Here is a 23,058-nt window from a genome sequence, read left to right as displayed (position 1 = left end):
TAGAGAGAGAGCTAAGTAGCGTTGAAGTAGAGTAGAGCAGGGCAGAGAGATGGAAGCAAAATATATTAAACCCGGTGTTAACACAGCAGAACTGGAGAGAGGGGTGAAAAATAAATAGAGGTGGGCATGGCTCAAGTAGGGCGCAAAATTATAGACGGAGTACGATTGACAAATTTTTCACTTTAAACCCTGACACTGTCATATTTGTGTAGGAATTAAGCTACAATACATGACATATGTTGTTTTAATTAATAAATACAGTGTGAATAAAGATTACATAACATAAAAATAACTGCAGTTTTTGTTATTTGATAGCCGCTTAAATTAAACAATTTTTATAGGGCAAGTAAAAACTGACTTTGGGCAAGTAGATCTCTGACCAACTTGCCCAACCGGGCAAGTGAAAAAAAACCTTAGTGTTGAACCCTGTACATGAATAAAACACTAAAGGTTTAACCGACTAATATTTCTCGTGCCATCTAATCGTGCGCATCCCTAGCCACTATTGGAGCCAAGTTCCACTGACAATGAGTTTGTAAAACGGCGCCAAGTAATACACCAAACTGATAACTGGGTTGAACTCTAAAGATGATCATTAAAATTCCTAGTTTTAACAAACAATTTTGGTGATTATTTTAATTGTCTGTAAAGAATAATCTGCTGCTGAAGAAGCGTTACAACATCATCACCACACCAGAAGATACACATCCACGCCAAAATAATCTCTTCTGTACTTTTAGACCTCTGTTGTGGCCCTGCCCTGCTCCCCAGTTGTCTAAAGCAACTGTATTCAGTTTAAACATTAAAAACACAACATGATAAAAGCAGTGAATCCAGAATATTCATCCAGGAAAGCAGCTCAACATGCCTTCCAATAGGCCTGAATGACACTGGCAGTAATAAATAATCATAACCAAGGAGCCAAGCCATACAGGGCAAGATATTGGTGTATTTAATACCTGCTAGGAGGTGGCCAGAGCCATTATTATTGGCCATGTGCTTTGACTGGGCAGATCGGACACATCCTGTGTGATAATGGCACAGAGATGTGTTGCTAAAGTGAAAAACTATTAGGAGAAACTCTTTTGAACTCCATGTATTTCATTGGAATTATGTGACCCACTAGGATTCAGTTCGCACTTTCTCTCTTTGTTGTAGCTCTCAACGTAATAATGTTGAGCATGCAGTGTATTTCACAGTTGTTTGACAGGTTTGATTTATTGTGTGTGTGTGTGTGTGTGTGTGTGTGTGTGTGTGTGTGTGTGTGTGTGTGTGTGTGTGAATAATCCTACCTTGTCAACTTAAATTTTCATTCTCACATCACCTCCCGGTGACCGGTGGGGGTGCACTGCTTTCTACTATTTGTGATATTGTAAGGTTAGAGAATAATGTTAGCACATTGAACATAAGATAGTGTATAGTGTTTCTGTTGTTCATGAGACATGACAAAAGCATTTTGTTTTCACATGCTGCCAAGGTGAGAAGGGTGAGATAGGTCCTTACAGCAAGCAAGCGTCAGACTGTCACATTGTGTCGCATCCTGTAACATCGGACGCGGTGGAGTTCGCACACACACACACACACACACACACACACACACACACACAGACCAACCTCTCTTGCTCTCCCTCTGCCATTTTCCGCACACTGTTTTTGAAATCTTCCGCGATCACCTGCCCCTTGTATTATTCGTAGTTCACCTACTTGACTGGCTTGTGGAGTGAATAGAGGAGAGGAGGGGATTATTATTTAATCAATATTTAATGTTTGGAAAAAGGTTATAGCTAAATAAACCAAGACAACAATTAGTATGCTGCCCATATACTAGACTAGAGACCAATCATGGATGAATGGAAATAAATAATAATGATAATAAAAAATATATATATTTATACATATATATACATACATATATATATATATACATACATACATATATAACATAGTTACGGACAACATAATTATAATCCAATTAATACCTTGAATAAGTGGGAAGACTCTATTAATATAATGATTCAATGGAAAGATGTATTTAGTATTATCCATAACACTACCCAAGATGTATCTATATGTATCATACCTACAGACATTATATACATTTTTACCCACTAAAAAGATGCTATCTATTTTGGGGTCTAGAACAAACTTGTGTGTGTGAGTCAAGCTTGCATCTAATGTGCTGTTGTCCCGTTGTCGCCTCATTTTGGGATCAAGTTCGGTTTCAGCCCACTTGACATGCTGCTGTTTTGTGCTATGGCCTATTCAAGTGCTGGAATTTGTTATTTACGTGACAATGCCTGAACGCAACACAAGCTCCGCTCCAATTGAGTGTGTGTACAGTGCCGTGCTGTGCTGCTGTGTGAGCGGCGTGTTTGTGCGTAACAGCAACGTTTTGTTTTTTTTTTAAGATATTTTTTTGGGCATTTGTTTTTAATTGATAGGATAGTTGAGTGTGAAGGGGGGAGAGAGAGAGAGAGAGAGGGAATGACATGCAGCAAAGGGCCACAGGCTGGAGTCGAACCCGGGCCGCTGCGGCAACAACCTTGTATATGGGCTGCCTGCTCTACCACTAAGCCACCGACGTCCCACAGCAGCCTTTTGATGGTCATTTGCACACTGTCCATAATAATAACTATGTCAGGTAACAAACTGCGTCGGGCTTGAGACCGGTTCAGACTTAAAAATTAGTTCTAATTGTCTCGGATTCGGGTTGGATTTGGTCAGGAAAATGCGGCCCGAGCGCTGTGCTCTAGTGTGTGTGTGTGTGTGTGTGTGTGTGTGCACGCGCGTCTGTGTGCGTCTGTGCTCAAAAATGACGTTGGAATATTCCTTCTAAAAATAACTCATAGGTTCGAACCATTTGAATTTTTTTTTTTTTCCGCATTATGTCCACAAGAGGGCAAACTAATACAAGGAAACATACTTGTATATGTATTAATACAAGGAAACATACTTGTATATGTATTAATACAAGGAAACATAAACGTCTTTGAAAACATTTTAGGGATGCACCGAATATATTCGGTAACCGAATATATTCGGCCGAATATTGCAAAAAAACACACATTCGGTATTCGGTGGAATAAGTTAAAAGCAAGGCCGAATAATAGCGCCGTGTTTTGATAACGCAATCAAACAGCGTGCCGTGACGGGTGGAATAAAATGTCGGCACTGTGGCGATCCGCCCGTCACCGCACTCGCATTTGTGACTAAAAATAGTTTTGAGCGAGCAAAATAGGCTTAAATCATTCAGCACGCTGTGCGAGTACAGATTTCAACGGGCAGCAGAAACGAGAGGCGAATCCCACCAGTTGTGGGTTGAACGGGGGTCACAGACACAGACAGTAATGTATTCCTGTCAAATACGACGGCCATCGGCTTACCGGCGACGGAGAAGTCGGCTCCAATAATATCCTCTTCTTGGCGTGTGGACTGCCCAGAAGTACCTGAACAGCCGAGCCAGCCGAATACAGGTATGTGATGTGTCAGAGGAGAAACGAGCCGTTCACGGCCCACAAACCTCACCGCACTTTAGGGACTGTTCTTTACTTATGAAGGGGAGGAGGGTGGCTGGTTGATAATTATTTTATTTATTTATTTTATTTTGATCCCCCCTATGTTAATCACTTATTGATGCTGTTTTTGAAGTATGAATAAGTCAATAAGTAATTTATTCCATTGAAATATCATTGATGTATTATAGAAAAGTGATTTATCTTTTTATAAATGACAAAAGGCACATCTGCCTCATTTTTGCTGTGGTATCGTGATACTACTCAGAACCATGATATTTTCATTGGTATCGTACAGTGGGTCCCAATTTTGGTACCGTGACAACACTAATCTGGAGGGGGTTCATCTGCAAAAACTAATGAAAAACTAAACAACGATATTCGGTACTCGGTATTCGGCCAAGCGTTTAATATTATTCGGCTTCGGCCACAAATTTTCATTCCGGTGCATCCCTAAAACATTTACATACCTACACATTAAAACACGTAAAACAATTATCTATAACATTACGTTATAAAGGACCGCGGACACCCCCCCGACCCGTCATGCAGTGTGTTCAGTGCAGCAGCCCAGGCCGACGCCCACTCGCAAAGAGGACAGCTGCGGTGGTGTTTTTTTTTTTTCTCCACAATCGAATATCAATTTTCACATTCGAAGGTCCATTTTTTTTTTTTTTCAAATTCGGATTTAAATTCGAATTTAGAATATTCGTTGACAACCCTAGTGTCTGTGTGTGTGTGTGTGTGTGTGTGTGTCTGTGTGTCCTATTCACTAATCACAGACTATAATCTCATCATACAGCTAAACAGAGCAGATTGGGGTTTAGAGTAGAGAAAATTATCAGCAAAATGACATGATGTAGCAAGTTTAGCTTAGTATCATTAAAGTTTATTGTCTCAGACCAGATCATCAAACTTTGTAGCTGATGTGGCTCTAATACTGTTTCTCTTAATTGATCCGTCTGTTCTCTGTTGAAGAAGATGCCAGTAAAATCAGCCCGTGTTGCTTACTTTGCTGTAGTTTCTGTGGTTGCCTGGTTACAGAGCAAACCTTCATAAACTTTGAATGCAACAGCAAAGAGCTGTGCGCATTCACAAGAGCCACAATTGGCCTCTCTCTCCTTGCTGCATGGCTGCCGCTATGTTTCTATTGGACACCATGAAAGCATCTGCAGTAACTGCTTGCTGTCTGAAAGCACCTTTAAAGTTACTCGGATATCAGGATGTTTTACAGATGACCTTGCATATTGCAAAATTGCTTGTACTGTGATACTGGTGCTATGGGCAAAATCTGCTGATTGTGTTGTATTGTGTGTTGCCTTGTGATTCCCAACCCTGCCTACCCGGTACACAAGTATCATTTTACATTTCAAATGCATTTTACAGTGACCTTGTTAGGAGGAACACTGATGGACAAGAGTTCTTGCAGTGTGATGCAAACACATGTCGTAGTTTGTTCTCTTTATCTTGCTCTCGAGATAATCTCCTTTGGCTGCTTTCTGTGTCAATCTCTGGCTGTGTCCATAAACGGCATAACACTAAAACATGAATTAGATTGTAACTAGGATGCATTGGCTTCTCCGAATGTGATATAGGGTCAAGATGGTTACCAGTTTCGCGATAAATGGTAGCAAAATTGTGGATGGCTATTGGCATTACAAAACCGCTCACCCACATGACACCATACAAGCCGTCTGCTATCTTCCCAGTACAGTGTAAACCAGGATTCATCTGTGAAGACAAGACTAATCCAAAGTGGCAGACGCCACTGACGGTGAGCAGCTGCCCACTGAAGCTGGTTACGACAACAAACTGCTGTCAGGTCAAGAATCTGGAGAGGAAAACTGAGACAGTTTTTGCAGAATTTCTTTGGTTGCGCAAACCAGTTGTTGCATCAGCTGTTTGTGGCTGTTCTCAGACGATATATAGGTTAAGACGCTGGATGTGGAGGTCCTGAGCTGGTGTGGCTACACGTGTTCTGTGGTTGGGTGTACTGCCAAAAAAAGACATAGGAGATGTTTTATGGTAGTGAAATGAACATTCAGTTCACAGGCAACAGCTCATATGGACATTCCTGCAGTCAGCATGCCAATGACACACTCCCTCAAAACTTCACAATGTAAAGTGACCTTTTAAAGTGACCATCCCAAGACACATCTGTGTAGTAAGATATAAAAGTTGTTATTCCATTTTTATTCATTTTATTTGGCTTCTTGACACAGAAATGGGTTAGTAGTATGGTATTGGTATAGTATTGGAACTTCTCTAGATTTCACAACATTATTCCCTCATTCCCAAAATGTTGATATGTTCTGCTATTCGAACTAATATCACTAAAATCTTGTCTCACCTTTCCAAAACTATTTCCAAGACTGGTCAGAGTGGAAGTATTTGTGATTTTGGTGACTGGGCAGCTGGTTTGCTGCCCGGATGTTTCTTCGGTTCATGAGCAGGCTTGCTGGCTGCTTCCTGACTGTCTGAGTGGGTGTAAAGTGTAGAACAGGGAAACAAAGCTGAATGGCTTGCTGACTCACTGACGAAGTAGAAGTAGGTGGTGGATGGAAATTGAGGCTGGCTGGTTTTGAGACCATAGAGACTGGCTGACCCAGTTTCCACTCCAGCACCAGTTCCTTTCAGTGTTCAATCATGACATAGTGGTTTTCCCCCTCTAGCCCAGAGCTTTGTCCCAGCTTGGCTCACCAAGCCTGTCCTGACCTAGAACTCCGCTGCCTGCCACTTCAACAGGGCCTCTTGAGGTTTGCATTTGTGTGTACTGTACATTAAACATTTAGATGACCCACCAAAGCGTTTTTTTCCAAGCTTTCTTACAGGATTCAGCCACAGTTACAGACTGGCTTTTATTTTCTTAATAAACAATGTTCAGTCGGACAATTTTAAGAATGTGAGATTGTGTACTTGTATTTCAGATTGTTTTTAATCGATTAGGTTGCCTCTGGTTTGTCCAACTAGCAAATTGGTGCATGCACCTGATAACTATGGCTGCTTATTGTGTACTACTCCTACTACTTTTAGATGTCATCTGCAGACCCCCAATAATACCCCCAAACAACCTGTCATGTTTTCATGTAAAATTAGAATCAAGGCAAGTATGACTCCTACTTGACTAACCCAAAATTCACACCAGAATTGACACAACAGTGAAGTGTAAGTGCCACAGAATTGACCATCTGTCTAATTGATTGATTGTTTCCCAAACTCAAATCATAGTTCAATCATAGTTTTGCAACCATAATTAGACAAAGCTGCTGTCAAATTCTAATTTCTCACCATGGTAAGGTAGTATATGTGGGGCTGTGGTACGGTAGGAGCGATATTCAGCATTCAAGTGTGTCTTCTGTTAGCCTTTTAAAGATAAAAAACTAGGGGTGTAACGATTCATTTTTACAACGATTCAATTCATATCATTTTCCATGGTTCCGATTCGATTCAAGAACGATATTTGGCTCATCTAGAACGATACAATTCGATTCGATTCAAGGGCTAGAAATCGATTCAGTAACTTTTTTTGTTTTGCCAAAAACTGAACCAGTGTGACTGTGAAATACATACCTGAATACTGTGGACAGTGCAGGGGAGTTTTTTCTTGAAAGAGAATCAGGGATTAATTAATTTTGGATATAAATAAGTAAACACAACGATTAATGGCAAAAACATTCATCTTTTATTAAATACTATAATTATCACAAGTTCAGAACCTGCTGATCAAAAGACAAAAAAAGTGTGATCAACATTAACTCCAGGCTAAATTACAACTGAACAGTAGGTTTCCCTGCTACTTCTCTTGTGATTTTCAGTCAGTATAAGAGGAGTACAATAATACACAAAAATAAAGTGCAACCTATCAGGTTGAATCGACAGTAGTTTTCCCTGCTTCTTCTCTGTCATTTTACTCAGTCAGTACACAGTAGTTTTCCCTGCTTCTTCTCTGTCATTTTACTCAGTCAGTACACATTCGACAGACAGCCACCGACTTGTCCAGAACACCTCCTTTTTTGCAGAAACCAAAGTGTTTCCAAACACTCGACTTCAAATTCGGCTTGAAAATCTCCAGCTCGTCCGCCTCCTCTTTGCTGTTAGCCATGCTTCGTTTTGTTTTGAGTCGGCACTACCGGCACATGCCGATGACGTCACACTCAGGGAGAGTAAAGCGAATCGAGCAACTTTACGATTAGAAGTGATAAAAATACATGTATAGCAACTTTACGATTAGAAGTGATAAAAATACATGTATATAACGTTGTCGTGCTTAAATACAACGCGCAAATGCTTAGTAATCGATATAATCGATTTTTGACCTTGTAAATCGATTTCACAGCGATATCGTCATCAGTGAGGGACAACTTGCCAAGGCTCTATCGATGCAGTTGGATTGTAGGAAAATAAATCGATGCATCGATGTAATCGATGAATCTTTACACCCCTATAAAAAACACAAGAGTTAAACAGTAAGAATTGGATTAAACAATATGTTTACCTGCTCTAAGCTGCAAACATACAACACAACAGCATATCTGGCTAACTATTAGGGATGGGCAACACAAGCAAAAACACTATTCGAAAATCATGGCAACTATTCGACAATTTTTCAAATAACCCCCCCCCCGCGCGGACTCAAAGCGGACGTCCGCAAGCCCTGTGCGCGCACACTGGTCTGCTCGGCATGTATTTTTCACATCGCGGGGATTTTTCACAGACATTTTTACAGGAAACTACAACGCGGAAGTGCGCTCGACTATGAAAGCCCGAATGACTGCGGACATTCCTCACAGAGTAGTAGTCTCTGCATCTTTCTCCTGTTTGTAGAAGAGCATCAAACTAGCTGGTAGCCCATCTCACACCGCTGTAGCAATCCTAGACTGCCCTCGTGCGGTTAGGAGCTGAATTGCATGTCAAATAAAGGGGGGGAAATAAGACGGCGAATAGTAATAGTCGCATTAAAAAATCGATTTTTCAAAAATAAAACTACTATTCGAAATTCGAAAATCGTGACCCTTCCCTACTAACTATCAAAGTACCTACAGCAGAAACCTAACTTTAATTTCAAGGCCCAGAAGCACATCATTAGTTAACAACTACACTAGTGTGTGGGGTTATAGGTTGTGTCTAAAAGGCCCCCTTTAAGAGTAGCACATCCACTGTGGAGTATTTCCCCACTGTGTGAAAGCTGGTTTAGATGCTGCCAGAGTTTAGGCCAGTGGCTCTTAAACTTTTCCTGTCATGCCCTCCTCCAGTAGTCAAAAAATGTTCATGCCCCACATTTTTTTTGTTATCAATCATTAACTCTAATTGGGGAAGAAACTAATAATTGTTTAGGGAAGTTTACAATCGAGTGACTCCAGACAGTGTTAGCTGGGAAAGCATTAGGTTGGCCAAACACATCAGTTACTCCTCATCCCCATCCTTTCTGTTCTAAGTGTGATAGTGAAAATATATTGTTTTAAAATACCAACAAGTAGTTAAGCTTAGCAGCCAAACAGGGTTATGACATCATTAACTGTAGACTCAGTCTTCTAGCATAATATTATGTATTTACAGGCATCACATATATGTTTAAGAGCTGTTTTGCGAGATTTAAAACTAGGAATGCACCGATGTATGAGCTAAATATTGGTATCGGTTGATTTGCACCGTGTTGACTTCCACTGACCTCTGCAAATAAGATGATTTACCAATGGCAGTGGCCAATGTTTTTGTGTTGTGTCACATCAATTTTGAGCAGGCTAAAAAGCAGTGCTCAATATTAACAAGCACAAACTTAAATTAATGAGCAGGTACAAGTAGAATACAATGACAGTCTGGTAAATGGGCTCTGTGATCTCACTGTTGTGTGACAAGATGGATAGTAGCAGCATGCGTAACGGGGACAATAGACAACGTGTTTGAGACGAACAGAGGTCTTCCCCAGGATGTCTTCGCAATAAAAGGATGCAGCTTACTCACTATCGACGTGTCAGAGGACACACCCTATTTTTCTCTGATAATGTACTTCATGAACAACGAATACGTGTTAAAATCAGCAGGAGGAGAGCTAGTTAACATTAGCTGTTAGCAGCTGGTGGCCGAAACTAACAGAGGTTGACTTGAGTTGCGTTATGATGTTTTTAAGTCCTAGTCAGTAAAAATTAGTAGCTGGTGAAGGCAAAATTTATTTTTCTCATGATATTTTCACGTAATCTTGTTAATGTAGTTTTTGGTGAGAAACTTGAATAAATACAGCTGTTTGAAGGAGAAATTTATTGATGTTTTTACATAAAATAGATACTACAGAGGCAGTTACGATATAGTAAAAATACTTTTTAAGCAGTTAAAAAGACATTTTTTTAAAATGTTAAAGGTTGTTTAATAAATTTGTATGATTGAATTTGTGCTTATTCAGAGTAGTGTAATGAAGGGCTGAATTACTTAATAACAGTTCAGTTAGTTTCATAGTGTAGATTTTAGTGCTGCACGATTAATCTAATCGCAATCGCGATGTCAGGGTGTGCGATTACATAACCGCATAAAAGGCTGCGATTTGCGATTTAATGTAGGCTAAATAAATGTTAACGTGTGCGCCTGTGAACGTGACTACCTCTCCTGTAGTGTGTAGAGTTTGTTGACATCACGCCCACAAGCTATCCTGGTGCGTGCAGCCGGCGTGCAGCAGTGACCAACACAGACGCTGAAGAAGAGCATGAGCTCGACCATGAACAGGCTGAGTTGGTGGCGAAAAAAACGTCTGTTACATGGCGATACTTTGGATTCAGGTACGGCGACGTTGAACAGAAAGACGTGCTGTGTAAGTGTAAAAGTTAAAGTCGCCACGTCCCGCGGCAACACGACCAATCTATATCAGCACTTGAGACAGCACAGGGAAAAGTAGGAAGAGTGCATGCGAGAGAAAGCCGAGCCGTGTAACGTTAAAGACAAAGAGACAACTGAAAGCCGCCAGAGCCTCATAAAACAACATCCAAGCACAGTTAAGCAAACATTTGTAAGTGTCACAGGGAAATCATGGACTCCATAACAAATGAAAAATTGAGCAATTTTGCTCGGGTTCGGCCCACTTGACATGCTGCTGTGTTGTGCTATGGCGTGCTGGAATTTGTCATTTACGTGACAACGCCTGAACGCAACACAGGCTCGCTCCGCTGTGTGTACAGTTCCGTGCTGCGCTGCTGTGTGAGCAGCGTGTTTGACTGTGCTCAGTCTGTTGATGGTCATTGACACACTGTCTGTCCATAACAATAACTATGTCAGGTCAGTGCCCCCCTAATATAATGTAGGGGAAACACTGAATCAAGCAAAAAGACTCATGATACCATTTATTTATTACATTTTATTGTAATTATATTGTAATCGCAAATCGCGATATTGTCCACCATAATCACAATCGCACATTTTTACCAAATCGTGCAGCACTAGTAGATTTCTTTGTTTCCTTGGTACAAAAGGGTGAATAAATAACAATAACAACAACATTTTAAAAAACAGAAATATAAAAACATCAATATTGGCTATCAGTCAAATTGTGATTTTAAATATTAGTATAGATATTGGCCCAGAATTTCAGAATTGGTGCATCCCTATTTTATACTAATCAGTTGGAAACAACAAACTAAGCTGGAGACAGCATTTTCAACCAACTCATGGAGCTAACATTAGCTTAATTAGCTCGTTAGAGCTGATCAGTTCTGTCAGTTGTCATTGTCGCTGACAAAATCAGTGATCATTGGCTATAAATGAGAATCAGAAATTGTAATGAATTTTGAGCCTGTGTATGTGCTTTGTGAAAATGGAAAGCTTGGCAGCCACAGCAAGGCCATATTATGGCCCTTACTGTTACTGTTGTCAGAACTACCTGAGCTGTCAGCAGTGACTGCAGTGACTGCAGTAACTGAGGTGCTGTTGGAGTTAAGATTATGAGGTCATTTAAAACTATACATTCTAGCATTTATAAATGGCAGGGTGAGTTCGTCCTAATGAGGAAATTGTCAGTACCCTCTGAGGTGTTTACAACGAAGAGCAGCTACCATTCAAATTAAGGTTTGCATACAATGGAGAATAAAGAAAATCTTTTAGCTTTTATCTGTGCATTAATAATCATCAATTAGCCCAGATTCAGTTCTGCCATTTTTCAGGTTTGCAACCGTGAACATGAGGACTTCTCTTGTTTTTTGTGGTCTACATTTTAATTTTAATCAAGTTTTGTGATGTTTCATACATATGTGGTCTTGTTTAGAATTTATGAGGTAATTGATTTGACATTTTTAGATTTGTGGAAAATCAGATTTGCATTTGCCTGACTTTTCTCATCATCTCTCTCTAGGTGTAGACAGTTTGCACCAGCTGCTTAAGGATCAGAACATATCGGGGCAGACTGACCACATCAAACCGGATGAAACTAGGTCAGACTGAATCAAACCAGACTGAGACCAGATCAGAACGGAGCAGACCAGACTGATCCAGACGATACCCGGCCCGTCCAGGAGGCCTGTTACAGTTTCCTATCCAGGTAAGTGAAACAGCTCTCTGCTCTGTGTGCAGGCAGTTCCCACTCATATTTCAGTGGGGTGTATTTGAACTAAGGAAGGCTGCCTACTGATCTTATGCATCAGTCTGACTCATAATAGAACTGCCAGAGTTGAATGCATGAACAGAAAATACAGAGATTTATGGTACTTGATTATCCTGCAGTCTGCGCCCACTTTACTAAGTTATTGGGTCATATAATGACAGCTAGCCTCTCCTGAAAGCTAATAATGGCCATTTACCTCCTGGAGTAACAAAAAAAAACATCACTAAACTGCCAGTGTGTGTGAAAATGCACATCAGTTTTTTGCTCACAAGGGACAGAGGATTGAGAAGGAAATAACATGGTGACTGCTAGATTGAACTGCAGAGTTAGTTAGTTTTCAAAGTAATGCCCAGTGCCCACTAGGGACTTTGTAAGTACATTTCCATCTCCATTATACATCCATATATCCGAGTATGACAAGCCATGAAATTCATTGTTGTAAATCTTTGCTGCTGGCTACTATCGGCTAACACTTGCAAGTTGGGAGCTCTATGCTGACATTTGAACATTTGTCAAATCAACCATCTGTTGAGATTACACCATTAGATCAATATCTGCTGCAGTAACCACAGGGTTAATCGAAATATATAGGCAATTTAAGCAAATTTGTGGTGGGTAGTGATTGATTTTGCTAAATTAACTTGTTATACATTGTTTTAATACACCAATCACACCTCTTTAGTTATGTTTGCATGTACAAGTTAAAGATACAGTTGGTAAGTTTTATGAAAACAAACAAACAAACAAACAAAAAAGAAAACAGTCATATTGTTTGAAACTATCACTATATTCTGAAAAAAGTGTATTAGGCAGATAGTCTGAAAAATGATTTTCTTCCTGTTCTCCTACTGCCTCTAGTAGCAACTGTAATTCGCCTCAAATATTTATAGAAACATATTTTAGTGTACTGTTTAGAGCCCTAATACTTGCTGCTTTTTAAATCTGTGGCAGTGGTACGCATACAATGTCTTCAAAACGTCACATCTGTGCCGCCCATGAATCTGTTCTGCCGGCTGTCCATTTTATACAGCTGTCGTTTCAGTGCTGTTACTACCTCCGAGGCCCGCAATTTGACCTTTCATACAGAACAGAGAAGCAGCATTACAGCGTGATATTTCCACCTTGAAGAGGCAGTGTGAAAGGGGCTAGTGTCTTGAGTTGCTGTCATTATCTGTGAAAGGTATACTGTGCAGGAATTGCCAGCTCCTGTTTGTAAACAGTATTGTGAGTGAAAGTGAAAGCCAAATCGAGATTCACTCTTGTTTTGGAGCAAGCTTTGTCCACTTGTCATCTTGCTATATTTGCATTTTTTTTTGGTGTCATAACTCAAGAAGGGAAGGGGAGACATTTTTTCAGATACTGAATTGGTGACACGAATCCTGAAACTGTGCTGATTGCATAGATCCTCTTTCCTGCCAGGCAAAACATGTGTATAAAGCATCCATGTTTTCACAGACATGGATATAAACGAAGAAAAACTTGACTTTCAGGAAAATCCTGTATAGTATATCTTAAAGTAGTTAATCTGCATAAAACTTGGTCTGATTCAGCTGAGAAAATACCTCAAGTTAATTCAGATACTTTTTCTGGGTTGAAATGAGGGAATTGGAACACACCTGACACGTCACTATTACTTAGATTTGTGTCTCCTTGTAACTGATATGGTATGACCTAAATCTCCATAGAAAGTAACTGTGACACACTGTTTCTATATGTGCAGTTACTAAGACAATAGTGATTTCCTGTTCATTCTGCCTCTACATTTGACCTAGATGCCACAATGTTTTCCGCCTGTGTCCAGGCAACTCTTACTGTGTGTCTGTGTAATGATTTTTCAGAGTTTTTGCACAGTTTCAGAATGACTCCTCTGTTGCTGGGACTGAAGCGTAATTGCAAACGTGATGTTTTGTGTTCACAGTTGAGGGCTCAAGAGTGGATGGAAGGAGATGATTTTAACACAGAGGCTGTGATGAACATCTGTGGTGAGTGTGACTTCATAATCTTGTGCCTTTAAACAGGGACACTCCCTGTTACAGCAGCACATGTCTTGACCCCTCCTTGGGAATATGCGTCACTGAAACCTGCCTGACTGCAGATATTTACCGGAATCCACTTTGATCTCGACCTTTTCACTTTTATAGGGATTTCTGTTAGCAAGTTCTGTAGTCCATAAAGATAATGTGACTAATCCTTTACATGCCTTGGTTATTAGTCGGCGGTTTATTTACATATTTGAACATGCACTTATTACTAGAGTGACTGTCCTGTCTGTGTAATTTACATTTGCTTCTGTTGACTTGTGCTTTAATTAATGTCCATGGAAACAGTCTGTACTGCACTGTGTTTGTGAGTTTGCCTCATCTGTTGATGTACGAGCCTGCAGTCCTTATGTTGTGAGACAGTTAAAACCAAAGTAGAGAGAGCATGTTTACTAACAATATCACACAGACCTGTATTTTATTTCCACTCTTAAAAGTAATTAAACAACTGTGAGTTTTACAGACCACCATTTCTTACCTGCTGCATTGAGAAAAGATAGTTAGGAAGGGTTAGGCTGAATCATAGAAGTTTTTGTCTTTGCTCTGCAGATGACCTGATGGCAGACCAAAGGATGGACATCTCGTCGACAATGACTGACTTCATGTCCCCCAGCTCCACCGACCTCATCTCCAGCTCCATCAGCACGCCTGGCATGGACTACACCCGCAAGAGGAAGGGCAGCACTACTGATTACCAGTAAGGACAGCAGGGAGGAGACAAAGAGGGACAGACAAAAATGGAGATAAGGAAGGAGGGGAGGAAATAAGTGAATGAGGATGAAACAAAGAAAGGAGAGTGAGGAAAAAGATTATACATGGCAACAAATGGCATAGAGGAAAAAAGGCAGGGAGGAGAGAAAGACAGGAGGAAAGTAGAACCCCAGGGGCACTTTGCAGTACGCTAACATGTCTCCTCACCTCCCTTGCCCAAGTCTCTTTCTTGCCTCTTAGTTTCTCACAGTGAGGATGTGAGAGAGAGATGCGAGGAAGAGACGTGAGGACAGAGGAGCCTGAGCTGCCTAATGAGAATTTCTTGGTTTCATAGTGTCAGTCTTATCAGTTACTTATGATGTTCTGTGCCTCATGTGGTGGTGCGACATTTATATGTCACACCACTAGATAAAAGACTGAGGTGTTGGATAAACTCCTCCAGAAGCCTTCTCTCTCCTTGCTCCTCGTCTCCTCGAGGTGCATTTAGGGGATTGGAAAATCTTCCATAATGATGGAGAGGGAATGATTTCCTGATGAGGAGAGAGGATGCTGGAGGCATAAGTTAGGATAATGAAGAGCACCATTAGAAGGGAGGAAGGAATAAAGACAGAAAGATACGTGAGCTGTCAAGCCCAGTTCAGACCAATGATTTATGACGAGATGTAACCGTTTTAGAATGTTTCAGAGAAAAGTTGCACTGGTGTGAACTGGCCCATCTGAGCTTGACTCAAGCCTGCTGATGGCATCACCTGCAGCACAGCTGGTCAAATCGGCAGCGGCTTGTTTTAGAACGTAAAGCACATCACCTGTTTCAACAGCCAATGGGCTTGTAGTGAAGTTGCCGGTCAAGTCAAAATGACCGCAGATGGCGTGTTCGCAGAGCCCTCTATTGCCGGCATCGGACGGTGGGTGGCTGCTGCTGCTCGCTGTTTGTGCTTATGCCCCTCACACACACACACACACACACACACACACACACACACACACACACACACACACACACACACACACACACATACATTCTCATTGACTGATAAATGGTTATATTATTGTGGCATATTTATTATGAATATAGTTCATCTGATGCTCATGTTTTTCACCATTTCATCACTACTACAAATGCAACTGTAGCCAGTATCGCAGCCAGTATCTCTATCCTCCTTCACATTTTAAGAAGCTACAAATTATATTCAGCCACAAAATAAGTCTGAAAAGCTGGAAATCAGAATGGAAGAACAGAGAGTTGTTGCTTAGAGATGACACACAGTTGCATTGGTGTGAACCAGCAGGTTTTCAGAACATTGCAGAACAGCACATTGCAAGTAGTTGCCTGTTTCAGCTCGTCTCACCTTTGGTCTGAACTGGGCTTTAAAGATTGTCACTCAGTTGCCTTTTACGAATTGTTAATACTCACATTTCCGAATACCTGAATAACAGAAATTGATTAATAATTTTGTTTTTCTTTGCAGAATCGATGGCTTCTCATTTGAGTAAGTTCAAACTCCATGTTAATAGTTGTAGCACAAAGTTTAATTTATCAAGATCTGAAATATCAATGACCCACAATTGATTTTGCACCATGAAATATTGAATAGAAAAACAAACCTGCGGAACCCAGTGAACCCTTATGAAACATTTCTCAAGTGCTGTGGTTATTTGAATGTTCCTGTTGAAACTAATACCTCCTGTCTCTCCTTCTTAGTGAGATGGACCCAGACAAAGATAAACTGGGAAGGTAAGAGGCCATTGTTACCATAGTGATGAAGCAGGGGCTTTAATCCCAGTACTGTTGTATTTGCTGTAGTTTTATCCTACTCTGTGTCGCTGACATTTTCCAGTGTCTCTTTTAAATCAGGTTAACCCTACTTAAAGGGTTGGTTTTACCTGATCATCATCTGAAACGTCTTTTCTCACTTACCTCTAGTGTTAATCTATCAAAGTAGATAGTTTGCGTTTGTTTGTCCAAGATCCATCCCTTGAGATGTCTGACGATACCAATATAATGAAGGAGAATGGAAAATGACATTTAAACTTTTCATCAGCACCAGCTCTTTCCCTTCCACAGACCTCACTGTCAGCAGTTGTTATTGGACCTACTTTCTTCTTTCTGTATGAAACTGTAACAGGCATCATGGAAGAACCACTTGTACAAACAGATTTGTTTATAAGTGGCATGTACAAGTAATTTCGGAGAACTTTACACACTTTCACTTTAACAGGTTTTTCCAAATTTAGATATTCTCTTAGAAACCATGATAAATGTGGTCCAGGCCTGTTGTACTTGAAACGTTCAAGTTGTCTGTCTGCCACCAAAGCAGAAAAAATCGTGTTGACAATCTACTTGTTTGCTGTATACAATGAGTTCTAATTTACATTTTTTTTTTGTTCAGTGTCATGATCGGTATGACTTGCTTATTTACAGAGAAAGTTCAATTTTTTTTTTTCATGGCTTGAGGATTTTGGCACAGTTACTTTTATAATACAGTGGTGCCAGCTCAGATTCTCATGTTATTTTTGTACACATATGATGCATTTGTAGGAAGAAAACTAGAAAAAAAGTACACAGTAGGCCTTTATCTCAGCAATAATTGATTCCTCTAAAGGAAACTGAATTAAATTGTAATTTTTAAGTTTAGATTAGATTTCAAGGCATTAACTTTAAAACTTGGTAAAAGAATTTCAACAATATAAGGGCACGTTGACGACCTGACCACAAGCTGTATTTACAGAACCTTCACGCTTTGCTTAACAGCCTCGTCCTGCATTAGAAAAGTACGCAGTTAGAACAACCAGAGAGCTATTAGATCAATGCATCAGAGAGAAGAAAGTACTGGATTTGTCATGAAAAGAAACCTAGTAACTATGTATGACTTGAAAAATCTTAAAAAAGGTATGATTTGGACAGAATTCTTTTTTTTTTTTTTTTTTTTTTTTTTGTTAAAGTTCCTAAAAATATCAGGAAAACTGGGCTCTGATGCTATATTGACAGGAAATAATCTTAAAATTCACTGTTGTTGTTATGCATTGATTATAATAAGAAATATCCATAAAATCAAGCAATCAATTTTATTTATAAAGCCCAATATCACAAATTACAATTAGCCTCGGGAGCTTTACAGCATACGACATCCCTCTGTCCTTTGGACCCTCACAGCGGATAAGGAAAAACTCCCCAAAAAAACCCTTTAACGGGGCAAAAACTGGTAGGAACCTCAGGAAGAGCAGCTGAGGAGGGATCCCTCTTCCAGGACGGACAGACGTGCAATAGATGTCGTACAGAATAGATCAACATGATAAAATAACAGTAATCCATATGACACAATGAGACAGAAAGAGAAACAGAGACAGAGACAGAGAGATGTGCAGACGGTGATGACAGTAGCTTATAACAACATTAATTAAAGTAATAATGTTATAATTCTAATTATGGCTATTGTGGTATAAAATATGTCACTTAGTCAGGGGTCTTACACGATGATAGAAAAGGGGTCCTATATGGAAAAAGGTTGGAAACCATTGCTGGAAATGTCCTATTTGTGATTTAGGACTGCCATCTGAGACCAGCGGGGTACATAGGACATGGAGCATCAGATGCTCTTGGCTTAGTCCACATGTTGTTGTAATGGAAATTTAAAAAAAACATTTAAAAGCTTGAACAGAATGAAATAAATGCAGCATATAGTAGGAACATTATGAGTAAATGTGTGCTTTATTAATTAATACTCATGAGTTAAAGGTCAAATCAATTATGATTGAAATATATAGGTTAAATTACCATTACCTTTGGAGAAAGGCCAACTAGCTAAAGTATCATACACTCCTTCAGCTGCCTGAGAGTCGTTATGCCTTCTGTTGTCCAGGGAAACATCCTCTGTCACACCCAACATTGCTGACGTTAACTCTAATGGAACATGTTCCTTTGTGAGAAATGACGTCTAGACCGCAGCCCATCTTAGTTATGGGCTGCTTTGCTTTAGCGAGACATTGCTAAACGTGGTTTTGTCAACTGATTTCCAACAGCAGGACCTCAAGCTCTGCACTGTGAGGGTTTTCATTTTTGTGAATGATGGTTGGCTGCAAACAGAGAGAACCATGCAGCCTACATAGCAACACAGTGATTCATTTTCAGGAATACAGACTAACTCACAAACAGGTGGCATTCATTAAGTTAACAATTTGAAGACAAATTTTATGCAAGAGGATTTTCTGACTCTGACTTGGAACACTTGCATTAACCTGTCCTCGCATGATGCACATTGACATTCATTTCACCTCTTTTGCATTGGTTTGGAAGCAGAAATCTCAGAGATGGATAGTTAAAAACCTGGGCAAATAATGCAAACTGCCTGCATGACTAGATATCACTAAAAGTAACTGTTTTTTGATGATTTGGCCAAACTAACCCTATAAATTTAGTTTACAAAGTTTACAGACTAGTTTATAAAGGGAAACTGGATAACTGAAACCCTTAATTCTGACTCTAGAATTCTCAGCGCTGTAAACTTCATTCTTCCTTTACTCTGCTCAGATGGGGAAAATCAATAAATCTTTCAGTCTTTGTTTTGGGTGTGTCATAGTGGGTGGAGTGTTATTCCTATTGTTACACTTTTACATAACTGCTTTAGAGCATAAGCTTGACATTGTTTAAATCAGTAAATGACGTTGGTTAGGTTGAGAGTGAGTAACCTGTGAGGTTAGCTGAGCCTCGTCCCCTCCCTCTTTTTCCTTTGCTGGCTCTTTAAAATACCTCTTATCCCATAAAATGAAACCTTGAAGTTTATTCTCTCTGAAACGTTCCCTTTTTTTCTGCTTTGCCTCTAATATTTCTTTATATGTCTTTGCAGTGATCAACAGGGCCGGATTAAGAATGCCAGGTATAAACACTCCTTTCTGTTCTCCTTCATTCCCCCTGCCTTCCAGTCTCCCTTACATGAATTAAATGTCCCTCTGTGTGATTGGGAACAGAGAGAGCTTTGTGTAGGTTGATAATAAGAAACTTTATACATTGAAGTGTATAGATCCGAGCATTATGTGGAACTAAGGGACTGTAAGAGCATACCCAGTGGCTAATGACAAGCTCTCTTTCTCTTGCATGGCAAGAAGTCTTTCTTTAGTAGCAGCTAGTAAAGACAGAACAGAAAAGTTGGACAGACCCTTGGATGTGTTCTGACAGTCCTGAAGGATCGACTCAACACTGAGGCTTTTCATCTTTCATTTTTCAGACAGCAGCGTGTTGTTAGCATTGAGCTCCATGATTGATATCATGTTAGATTGGACTGTGAGCTGATGGATAATCCACAGTGCCAGAATGCAGCCCATTGAAGGATAACTTGCCTTGTCTTGTATTCCTGCTGTGAGCAGTTTTAGTATTCTGTCTTTTCTACAACGGGTGAAATGCAACCACAATGATTTCTGTCTGTTCACGTCTGATGTTTCTCCCTCCACAGAGAGGCTCACAGCCAGATCGAAAAGCGCCGCAGGGACAAGATGAACAGCTTCATTGATGAGCTGGCGTCACTGGTACCCACCTGTAATGCCATGTCCCGCAAATTAGACAAGCTGACGGTTCTGCGCATGGCTGTCCAGCACATGAAGACACTCAGAGGTTAGGATGAACTTGTTAAACTGCTGAATATTGGCAGATGGCTCAGTGTATGAGGGTTTAGGTAAGATGTGGTTGGTACTGTGACGAACTCTGACTCTATCAGTGACATTTGTACTGATTTACAGAAAAAGAGAACAGGTTTGTTGGCAAGCTAAAATGCCTGCAAAAACATGTCTTGTGATTGCCTGAAACATGATCATTTGCTCAATGATTAATTGAATCGAGTAAATGATCAATGATTCACGTGGTACTGATCTACAATCCATCTACACATATACAACAGCAAAAGACATTTTTAGTAAGGCATGTTTTTTGCTAGAATTCTGGGTTCACAGCTGTCTTGAAGACAGCTCCTTCTAACTTTTACTAAAGGAGGCCTACAAACTGTGTGAGCTGTTCCATGTGCAGCTGCAGTCTGAATACCTCCATGTCTGAGTGATGTGTTTGTTGTTGTGTGCAGGTGCAGCCAACCCATACACAGAGGCCAACTACAAGCCTTCCTTCCTCTCAGATGATGAACTGAAGCACTTAATATTAAGGGTGAGTGCTGTACAGATGATCAGGCATCCAACACTTAATTACAGTAGGTTTACTATTATTTTCATCAGATATTTCTGAACATGAATATTCTTCCTCGTCATTTTAAAAAAACAATTCTGCCCACATGAACTTCGTTTCTCAAAATATCTCCGTCCACACTAGAACACAAAAATGACTCCTAATGCTTGCTGGTGCTAGCTGCCTTCAGCTGTCTCACCTTGTCACAGAGGTAGTAAAGTGTGCAGGCTAATGTTACCTTTTTGAAAACACCGCCCAGAGATCTCTTCATTGTTGATTGTCATTTGATATAAGGATGAAGGAAGGAACTCAAACATACAAGTGATGCTCTGGACATACTAAACTTTTCCTTCACTCCGCATCAACAACAATCCCACTCTGGAAATTGTCCCACCATCTGCTGTTTCAACCGTACCTAATCCAAAGCCATCGTTTCTGGCGGAGTTTTAATCACAGACGCTGAGGTGGAGAAAGACACTTGAATGCAGCATATGTCTCTGTTTCACAATGAAGTGGTGCAGCAATACTAAGTTTAAGTATAAAGTAGTCATTAGACCAGCTAGTGCTCATAGAGCATAAGCAAAGTGTTAATCCATCATTATTGTCGTTATTTCTAGCATATGCTCATCCACAAAGCAACAATGGGCATGCAGGAATTGAGGAGACTATGTCATTGTTTCCCAAACGCTACGTTTTATGTGTCAGATAAACTGTAACTGGAGTTTAATGACCTAAAAATCTGTTTGTGTGTGGATGGGAGGCCAAAATATAGAGGAAAATATCAGTTTTCAAAAATATCTGTATACATGTAGACAGGGCTGTAGTCATTTCAGATATATTTGTGGAATTCCTTGTATTTATTTCATTGTTTTGTATGTTTGATAATGCAGGCTGCGGATGGTTTCCTGTTTGTGGTCGGCTGTGACCGTGGAAAGATCCTCTTTGTTTCCGAATCAGTCTACAAAATTCTCAACTACAGCCAGGTATGAGGACAGGGTTTGTGCACTGGAGAAAAAGGGACTCATTTCCATTTACTACACTTTATCCAGAAAGCTGGTGTTTATCTGAAAGTTTTGCCATCTTAAAGGGACAGTTCACCTCAAAATCAAAACTACATATTTTCCCTCTTACCTGTAGTGCTGTTAATCAATCTAGATTGTTTTGGTGTGAGTTGTGATTGTTGGAGATATAAGCCATAGAGATGTCTGCCTTCTCTCCAATATAGTGGAACTAGATGGCACCCAGCTTGTGGTGCTTAAAGCGCCAAAAAAAAATTGAGAATGTGGGTGGACAGTATGAATAATAAATAATATCACAATATTTCAGGGCAATATACATTTTTTTTGTTATTTTAAGATCATAGAATTGAAACAAAATACGTGATATAGATTTACATGTCAAACTAACAGTTTGCTTTCAAATATTCAGTAAAAATTAAACAAAAATGATCTCTCATTTATCTAGTTTGTAAACAACAACAGTAACTCAGAGTGAGATTCAGATTCAGTATACATTATCAATAGTTAAACCACAAATAACCCATTTAAACAGTTCCTGAATACAAAAAAATGTACCCTGGAATCGGCATATATAAATCAACAGGGGATTTCCTTCTTTTTTTTACAAAATCCTAAATGATTGAGTTGGGGTTTTTTTCACCTGGACCTTTATGCTCTGTCATTTCTCCTCTAATCATCACGCTGTAACCTGTGACAGGCTGTTATGATACCATAACTGTAGCACATTCACATATATGCAGTTTTTGTGTCGAGCCGTGAGTGTCATGTAACTTTACATTACCAAATGTTTGACAAAATCACTTGATGACCGTGTGCATACAGCGAGAGAGGAGAGGGAGAGACTGTGCTGCTGCTGCCAGAGGAGCCGCTGAATGAGTTCCCTCTGAGCGGTCAGTCGCTAGAAGAGTCTGACAAGTCCGGGGCTGTTCATAAAACATTCAGGACGCCACATTTTATTCCACACTACTGAAGCTGCTCCTCTTTTTGTAACCACCGCTGAATCAGTAATAATTTGGCCTTCAGACATGCTTGTTGT

At 40.0% G+C, this 23,058-nt stretch overlaps 1 protein-coding gene across 2 annotated transcripts in view; it reads left to right on the top strand.

Annotated features, from left to right (window-relative positions):
- Nucleotides 1–23,058, top strand: part of bmal1a (basic helix-loop-helix ARNT like 1a) — a 53,258-nt gene that overhangs the window by 6,339 nt on the left and 23,861 nt on the right. For both annotated transcript variants that reach the window (XM_050072231.1, XM_050072230.1), the window contains exons 2-10: nucleotides 11,842–12,027; nucleotides 14,009–14,072; nucleotides 14,679–14,826; nucleotides 16,310–16,330; nucleotides 16,543–16,575; nucleotides 19,685–19,714; nucleotides 20,288–20,445; nucleotides 20,906–20,985; nucleotides 21,894–21,986. In XM_050072231.1, coding sequence (XP_049928188.1) covers nucleotides 14,027–14,072; nucleotides 14,679–14,826; nucleotides 16,310–16,330; nucleotides 16,543–16,575; nucleotides 19,685–19,714; nucleotides 20,288–20,445; nucleotides 20,906–20,985; nucleotides 21,894–21,986 — 609 coding nt within the window. In that variant the 5' untranslated portion in view covers nucleotides 11,842–12,027; nucleotides 14,009–14,026. The remainder of the gene's footprint in view (nucleotides 1–11,841; nucleotides 12,028–14,008; nucleotides 14,073–14,678; nucleotides 14,827–16,309; nucleotides 16,331–16,542; nucleotides 16,576–19,684; nucleotides 19,715–20,287; nucleotides 20,446–20,905; nucleotides 20,986–21,893; nucleotides 21,987–23,058) is intronic.

The sequence above is a fragment of the Epinephelus moara genome, chromosome 20, assembly GCF_006386435.1.
Source record: "Epinephelus moara isolate mb chromosome 20, YSFRI_EMoa_1.0, whole genome shotgun sequence".
NCBI classification, from domain to species: Eukaryota; Metazoa; Chordata; class Actinopteri; order Perciformes; family Serranidae; genus Epinephelus; species Epinephelus moara.
This window is presented reverse-complemented; position numbering and strand designations above follow the sequence as displayed.